Here is a 9,120-nt window from a genome sequence, read left to right as displayed (position 1 = left end):
CTTCTCTTGTGGTCAGCAGGAGGAAGAAATTCATACAGGTTTGGAACAACTTAAGGGTGATAAATGATGACACAATTTTAATTTTTAGGTGAACTATCCCTTTAAGCACCAAATCAGCATATTATAATGATTTCTAAAGGATCATGTGACACTTAAGAGTTTTATTACTGTGCAGACTGCACAGTCTTTGTAAGTTTAAGGTCTTGGGAGGTGGAGTGGCAAAGGGTTCTGTGCTACTAAAGATTAGGAGATTCGAACCCCAGAGGGTGTAATCTTTGAGCTGTAACCATTGAGCCTTTGGGTGAGACGCTTAACCCCAGATTGCTCCGGAGGGACTGTTGCTGTAATAAGTGTAGGAAGTCACGCTTGATAAAATTGTGAGTTTTTTGCAAGATCATTTATTGGTCACTTGTTGTCAAATGACATAGCGACTGATCCTTTACTCTTAGAAAAATCTGTATTTGTGTGTGAGAGTGAAATGAAGCAGGCCTTCATACCAACTCTCTATTTTAAGGCGAGTAAAGTTTGCCACCTGTCCCTGCTTCTCTGGATGCCTTGACAGCTCGTTTCCCCCTATCATAACAGTCCACAGACAGTCCTGTCCCTGTGTCATTCACAAAAATTTCAGTTTGTTCAGAGGGCAGTGATTCCTGTCATTGGTGGGTCTTGGTGTCTCTTCTCTTTTTCTGTTTATAAAACTACAGGATTAAAGGATTCAACAGCAATTTGGATCTTATGGCTGAAGCAGTGAGCCTACAGGACCAATGGGAGGAAGGTTTTGAGGATGAATTCGGAGAAATCATCAAAACTCGATCAGGTAGGAGAAACGATCATTTATTTACCTAAAGGGAAGTCTTATTTCTTGTACATGCATTTGAACGTTTAATAAATGTTAAAATATGGCTTAGTTATTGTTTTTCAGTTTCAGATGAGTTCTCATTGTTAACACTTTATTTTGATGGTCGTCCAACAGACATTCTACTAACTATAAGTAACATTACAACTACATATATGTCAACATATTCTACTAACCTCAACCCTAACCTAAGTTAACTAACAGTCTACTAATACTCTCTAATGAGAGTTAGTTGACATGTAGTTGCACAGTTATTTATAGTTAGTAGAAGTCTAAAGTTGACCATCAAAATAAAGTGTAACCGATACATCTCTTAATCACAATCACTACGATTTGTTATTACACTCCTTGCCACAGTCTAAATGAAATAAAAACATATATATAATAATTGACATTTACAGCAACAGATTTGTCAGAGAAAATATTACTGCATCATATTTCCACATTTCTTTGTCTTTGTTCATCATTTCGTAAAGCAGATCAGACGTATATACTATGAAACATTTTGAACAATCCTCTTTAAAATCTAATTTCTGGCCTGTGCTCCACCCTGAGTGAGTTCATGTCTATTTTTTTTTCATCACTGTCATTCTGTATTCAGTAGGGATCATGAGTGATCTATAAATGCTCTCTGGTGGAAATAGGACAGGTCTTAAAGAGCTTGAAATAGTTGCAGCTGCCTGGTGTTGGGTTTCAGTCCTTGTTTGAGATTTAGCCATGTTGTTGTTGGCTTTTTTTGTTGTTTTGTTGGCAAGAGACTCTCTCGTGTTTTCCATGTGAGTGTGTTTATGATCAGCAGTGAAAGTTAGGAGAAAGTAGCAAAATGAGTCAACAGCTTGATGATCCGCCAGAGGACACAAACAGTACAGTAAACCTCTGAGAACAGAGATTTAATAGAGGACATCTGTTATCTGTGCTAAATCTCGCCATAGACTAGTTATTTAATGGTTGTTGGGCTCAGAAAATACCTTTTGGTTACACTTTATTTTAAGGCGCTCTTGTTACAGTGAAATTGTATAATTAAGTATTGAGCAATATTAATTAACTACATGTACTTATATTAGGTTTAGGGTTAGTTGGATGTTATTATACTGTTATTACTATAGTAACTACATGTAAATTGTGTAACAGGGAGACTGTAAAATACAGTGTTACTTTAATTTTAATCAAGAACCAATTTTCACTGTCTATTTTGGAGATTGAAAAGTTTTGTTACATTATAGGTTCTTTTGATAGATTCGTTCAAATATTTGTTTCCAGTATATAAATGGTTTTAAAATGAGCTAGACAATAGAAGGGTGAATCTCAGGTCATATTTCACCTCAAAATCAAAAGACAAAAATAGATATATTTTTTGTATAAAGAAAATAAATAATATATATATATATATATATAGGAGATATATATATATATATATATATATATATATATATATATATATATATATATATATATATATATATATTTTTTTTTTTTTTTTATTTTTTTTTTTTACATGTCAGGTATTTTCATGACATTAAAGCACAATTAACTGAAAAAATGAAAAAATATACTTTTTATACAGTTGTTTTTTTTTTTTTTTTTTTTTTTTCAAGTGTGCTTGTTGTATACTGAATTAAATTAATGCAGATGATGATGATAATAATAGATTATATTTTGATTCAAATGTGGTCCCTGCGGCGAATACTAGGCTGAGGTGCGAAAATCAACCAACAGTTGAAGAAGTAATCTAAAAGCACAGGTTACAGTGGTTTGGCGGCATGCTGAATGAACGACGTCTACCTTACCGACTACTTTGGCGGCAGTGACCTGCGAAATGGTAGGTCCAACTAAAGGCGCCTAAGAAAACCTGGGCACAACAGATTGAGGCTGACCTCAAAAACCATAGGTTTAACCTTCCTGATGCCAAACGCAAAGCTCTCAACTGCCAAGCCTATTGTAAAAAAAACTGTCAAAACTATTGTACAAAACTTTTGTGATCCAGCGGCACCCACAGCAATGTATTGGCTCCGGGACAAATCTCATCCAAATGTTTGCTGAGGGACTAAGTGAGAGTGTCCAATGAGGGGGGGATAATAATCGTCATGAAAATAATTTCATAATAATAATTATATAAGCTTAATTTGCTGCATCTAAAATCTAGATTCTTATCAATTTATTTATTCTTATTTTGTCTTTTGATATTGGGGTGAAAAATTACCTCAATGTTTACCTGAATGGACAAATGTGTTCTTTGTGGAACCTTATTTATTTTTAAATGTGCAAGCATTTTAAAGTGATCAGGTTTGTTTATGATTGTTTAAATGCGTTGCTGAACCCTTCTGAGGCTCCTGGTATTCAGTGGCATTTTTACAGTTGGGCGAGACAGTTTGACTCCTGGGAGAATTTGAGGTTGCAACTCTATCTTCTGCTCATGGTATCAAATCAAAGGCTCTGTTTTGTGTTAAATACCACTGCATAAGGCCTGCAGGAGTAACATGTCTGACATCTGCCATAGAATCTTCTGAAGATATTCTCTAAATAACTTATGGTACAGTTTCTGCTTCACATTCTCCAGGGAGCACATTTTATCAAAGTGTATAAAACATTTTATGCTAGCTGTCAAAATATTGATATTTAAACCTTTTAAATAATCAAGTATTACTTCTTGTGGGGCAGGATTTGTTGTTAGCCTTTTCTGCTTGGGCCTCTCCCAGGGACTGTCAGTAGTATTCTGGTGTTTCTATTTTTGGCTTTAATGGGAATAGATATACAGTAGAAGATATAATGCTGTATGAGCAGCCACTGTAAGGCAGTGTTGAGCAAGTTCTACTGAAAACGGCATTCATATCTCCTTAAATTCTTTCTCTCTCTCTCTGCAAACTCAGTCTCTGGAGACCTTGGATCATTTTTTCATTACATAACCAGAGAAGCATACACTGTTAAAACTAAAGGAGCCTCAAGTATCCTATTGTATTCTCACTACATGTCTGTTTCAAGCTCCTTTTTTGAAGCTTTTTTTTAAGATGAGGCTACTGGAGGAACTGTTGACCATCTTTAGAGTTCTTGCAGGAACAAACTTTAAGCAAACTTTTCCTCAGAAAACTGTCAGGTTTTCATAAGGTAACTTTTTCTTTCTTAGTAAATTTCAATGACCTTAAATAAAATGTACTGTACTTCAACAGATAAAAATCAACAGATACATTTTTTGTGCATGAACAGGTAACTATGAGAGAAAATGAAATCCTCACAAAGCAAAAAAGTTAAACAGTGAAGCAAACAGTGAAACCATGCAACTTTTTATATTTAGCATGTTAAAGTAAATATTCACTCCTTCGATCGATATTTGAGGACTCATTGTAAACATACCAAACAAGTATTATTTATTTATAAGTTACTTTACTTTCTACATGTTTGAATGCCACCATGGGTGGCATTCTGAGGAATCCTCAAGGGAGTCTCCAGTATCTTCTCACTTTACAGTGTGGAGTGAAAACATACAAATGCAGAAGTTTTGGATTAAAATACTTTTCGTCACTTTAGAAACATCAGGTGTTTACTGCACTCTATCAGGGTGTGTTTTAAAGCCCTGGAGGCTTTTATGACATTTCCTATTCACTCTTTTCTGCAGTTATTCATCAAATACATAAGCAATGGTTGGCATCGTGGTAAAGAAAAATGACATTGAAATGAGATCTACCCCTGGTTGGCATTTAAAAAATTCAAATGACAACTAGTAGGCCTACTTAAAATGGAAATACCACACATACAGTCCCTGAATGAAAACCAGAAGCATAGCATGTCTGTATTTATGTAGCCTATGAATAAATGTTTGACTGTTTGAGTGAACATAGCCCTTTTCTCAAAGACACTGGCCTGTATTTTGAATGTTATGATTGTTTTCCGAGTGTTGCTGCTTCCTAAATCTGCTTCGGTTGAACATTTGTCTCAGCATTATCGTGTACAAAAAAATACAACAATTTTGTGGCCAAAACATATAGGAGAAAGAACTACAGATGAGATAATAATAGAGAGATTTTTTGAGCAATAAAATGCTGGGTTGTTCGAGTCAAATAAACCCAACCGTTGGTTTAAATTTTTGAAACCCAAAGGTTGGGTTTGTCCATATTTGATCCAAACATGAAACAACCCAGCATTTTTGAAGTGGTATGATCATGATCTGCAAGATTTTCTCTTTCAGTACTACCACAACACATGATGCCCTTCAAATGGACATAAAACGAAAGAATTGCAATTCTCTCCATTGGGCACGGGGATCATTCAGAGTTGAAAAAATCCCACAAGAACGGATTAAAAGCACAGACTGTTACTTATTTAGGATTTCTCTGGCAGATGTACAGATGGCATGGTGATGTTTTGAGTCCTGTGATTTTTATGTGAGATGTCCCCACCAGCTGCACAAAACTCATGACGTCAACATGAAATTGCCCATTCCAGATTATTGTATTGAATTCATCCATTTTTAATAGACCACAAGCATATTACATTAGGTGAAAAGGACACCACAAACGGTGTGTCTCATAACAGTGTTTTAAGAGAGGCTTAAAGAAGCTCCAGAAAATAATTTCACATTAATTATGTATTATTCAGGGTGGTGATTAGGTACATTGACTTTCACGGTTCTTTTTCATTGATTGTCAAGGTGTTTTTTTTTTTTTTTTTTTTTAGTTCAGTTCATTTGCAGCAAACCAAATTGTATTTAGGCACCCCCTGTTGTTAACTAATCGTTAACTAAACTATCTTTCCTTAAAGGGTTAGTTCACCCAAAAATAAAAATCCTCTAATTAATTACTCACCCTCATGTTATTCCACACCTGTAAGACCTTCATTCATCTTCAGAACACAAATTAAGATATTTTTGATGAAATCCAATGGCTCAGTGAGGCCTGCACTGCCAGCAAGACAATTAACACTTCAAATGCCCAGAAAGCTACTAAAGACATATTTAAAACAGTTCATGTGACTACAGTGGTTCAACCTTAATGTTATGAAGCAACGAGAATACTTTTTGTGCACCGAAAACCAAAAATAACGACTTTATTCAACAATATTCAGTGATGGGCGATTTCAAAACACTGCTTCATGAAGCTTTACGAATCTCTTGTTTCGAATCAGTGGTTCGGAGCGTGTATCAAACTGCCAAAGTCACATGATTTCAGTAAACGAGGCTTCGTTACGTCATAAGTGTTTCGAAATTTCAAAGGAAGATATTTAGAAGAATGTCAGTAACCAAACAGATCTCGTCCCCCCTTTACTACCATAGTAGGAAAAATAAATACTATGGTACTCAATCGAGGGCGAGATCTGTTTGGTTACTTACATTCTTCCAAATATCTTCCTTTGTGTTCAGCAGAACAAAGAAATTCATACAAGTTTGGAACAACATGCGGGTGAGTAAATGACAGAATTTTCATTTTTTTGGGGGGTGAACTATATCCCTTTAAAGATTTTAAAAACAAAACACCCAAATGTTTTGTAATATGTGATATATAATGATAGTGCTTCTATGTTTATGTTTTGCGTTCCTGACCAAAAGTGCTGCTCGAGGACCCTAGTGTTGCTATGGTTACCACGATTTCTGTTCGCGAGCGTCTATTTACTGTGACAAAATGCGCCCTGACTAAACTTGTAATCTAACTTTCCTGCTGCTTACGGAAATATAAGGAACTCGAATTGAAACGTATTAATTATTTTCCGCACCCTGTTTACGTAGAGAATTGGCCCACATAAACAAGTTAAATAAAGTTGTTCATTGTATCCAAGTGGTATCGATCCCTCTCTGGTGGCGAACTATCGTTCCCGGTTAGATAGAGCTGTATAGTCAATCAGCCCGCATGCCAGAGCACCGCTACACCTGCCGGTATCAACGGATCACAGCAGGGCTATAACTGCACCCAAGTGAGGGAGTACGACAAAATAAAGCGGCAAAGTGTCCACCCACAGTTCCTTCACCAAATCATCTACGGCTTTAGGCATGGACGAGTCTGTTTAACAGCAAGGGAACCGGATAATCAAACTGCGCTCGCTGTGTTTATATACACAGGTAATGGATACACACCACAGACGCGGCTGCCTGCGACTCTAAAAGCCATTACGGAGGAAATAGTTGCGTTTGTTATGGTGTAAAATCCTCATTTAGGTAAGACTGAATCATCATACTGAAATACTCTTCCAGTGTGAGGTGATTGTTTGGCTGTTGACGGCTTTTATTACGACATGTCACGTAAGATTTAACCAGATTTAACAATAGATCCTCCAGCCGGGTGCGTCTTATCTATAAAGCGATCTGTTCTCATGCACGGAAAATTTTGTTTTAATGTTAATTAAGCGCGCACCGGTGTCTTTCATTGTTGTTTCTTATACACTCTACTGGTAGATGGTTAAATGTGCGCACTTTGTAATCAGTCGTGATTTTAAAGATGAATGTGAGAGAAAGTTTGGTGATAGTCGCTGCTGTTAAACTACACGCAGTTCAATCACATGCTGAGTATTTCCAGTCTCATCGAAACATTTGGGCTCGCGCTTGTAAATTGCCAGGGAAAAAATAAACCTGGGTGGCTGTGGTGGAAAACGTATGGCTGTAATCTGTGAATACAGTCTTCCCTCGGATGTGTGTGCTGAGATTAGGCGGCTAAAAGCAGGTGTGTGCGTCCAGCGTCTTTGTATTTGCCCGTTAGCTTCGGCTCAAGCCCGTCACCCCATCATCCTATTTGCACAAGGGCGGATATAATCCAGCAGCAGCTGCCACCTGCCTGGAGTCACGCCTCCGATCAATGGCAAGCAATGCTTTCATTCTCCTGTCTGTCTGCACATATTATTCTGTCTGCCAGACCGGGCTCTATAGGTTTATTTATTTTATACTTTATTATGTCTTCCATTACGATCTTCCAATCACTTCCATAGACACAATCATTTGATGCTATTTTTATCCCCCCCGACATAAAATCTATATACACTGTAACTAATAATATTAAAAGACAAATGCATGCATGCATTTATACATTATTCTGGTCCTCTAATTTCATTGACTGATCTGCGTTCCAATAGTGCGAACAGAGTGCAACCTGGGACTTTTTAAGGTAGGGTAGGCAATTTTTTTTATAAACACTTTGTTATACTGGCTGAAACTTATCCTGATAGAAATCAATAATAGAAGTGGTCTAAACATTAAAACGTGTACATATGTCTTCTGTGGAAGTCAAAAAATGTTCATTCAGTCATCAGTCCGAATGCAATGATACGATGTCCTGCCATGTATTTCCGTACCTCCACGTGCCTTGCTCACGCAGACGTAACACATCATCAGCGTGTTACGTAAGGGATAATGTACATCCAGCTGGTTGTTATCTTAGAATAAACCCTGACAGGGTGATCAGGACCCCGACGCAAAGTGGAGGGGTCTTGCATCAGCCTGAAGGAGTTTATTCTGGGATAACAACTGGCTTGGATGTACATTATCCTGCTTATTACACGGCTACTTGCCATATAAGTAAATAATTAGACACAAAATATTGATCTGAGTTTAAATATTTTATTAGCTCTTTAAACGCAAAGCTTCCACGGAGAGAGCAGTTGCTAGTGCGGCAAGTTCAAACTAGACGGACATTTAAGGGATACGGTACAGTCATGCCACTTATTAAACAGAATTTCGCCACATAAATAATTATGGGGATAAGAGATACTGATCTGAGATGAAACTGTTTTAAAATCGTACCTGCTTGTTATTTTATAATCCAACAGTCTACAAAACAATAGTCGCAAAATGGTAGCAGCTGCGTTTGTATGAAACGAAAGAGCGAGTCCGCGATACCGGATGACATAATTAAATAACTGTACACAAAATAATGATTTGACTGAGTTTTAATATTTTATTAGCTTACCAAACGCAAAACTTAGATGAAGAAACAACGTTTCTAGCAAGCGTATAGCGCTGCTAACTTCAGTAACCCGGATGAGCCTGTGTTATCTGTTTTTAGCGGTTGTTATCAGGGAATAACATACAGCTGGATGGTGCGATTGACCAAACAGAATCAAGTATTCCACAGAGCCGTGTAATAAATAAGGCTATGCAGAGATGTAGACAGTCACCGAGCGCCACAAACAAACATGAGCTGCCTTTTACAGTTCCTCCTGAACCAAAACAACGAGCTTATGCTGCGTTCACGCCATGACGTAAACGTAATTACGAGACGGCAACCCGTGACATTCTACTCGGATCTGTTCACATCCTCAGACTCGGATTTATGCATTTCTATACCAACACT

General features: G+C 37.1%; 1 protein-coding gene across 12 annotated transcripts in view; it reads left to right on the top strand.

The window, feature by feature from the left end:
* Nucleotides 1–226: 226 nt before the first annotated feature.
* The window catches only part of dmd (dystrophin), a 129,335-nt gene continuing 120,441 nt past the window's right edge, over nucleotides 227–9,120 (top strand). For 6 of the 12 annotated variants that reach the window (XR_007185920.1, XM_048197895.1, XM_048197885.1 and 3 more), the window contains exon 1: nucleotides 425–817. Coding sequence is in view for 10 of the 12 variants with exons in the window: in XM_048197895.1 (XP_048053852.1) it covers nucleotides 736–817 (82 nt within the window). In the remaining 2 variants the exon portion in view is untranslated. Of the gene's footprint in view, nucleotides 378–423; nucleotides 818–6,700; nucleotides 6,900–9,120 lie in introns of those variants that run through there. The other 6 variants (XM_048197892.1, XM_048197887.1, XM_048197891.1 and 3 more) reach the window with 4 other exon arrangements.

This window comes from Megalobrama amblycephala, linkage group LG7 (genome assembly GCF_018812025.1).
Source record: "Megalobrama amblycephala isolate DHTTF-2021 linkage group LG7, ASM1881202v1, whole genome shotgun sequence".
Classification (NCBI taxonomy): domain Eukaryota; kingdom Metazoa; phylum Chordata; class Actinopteri; order Cypriniformes; family Xenocyprididae; genus Megalobrama; species Megalobrama amblycephala.
This window is presented reverse-complemented; position numbering and strand designations above follow the sequence as displayed.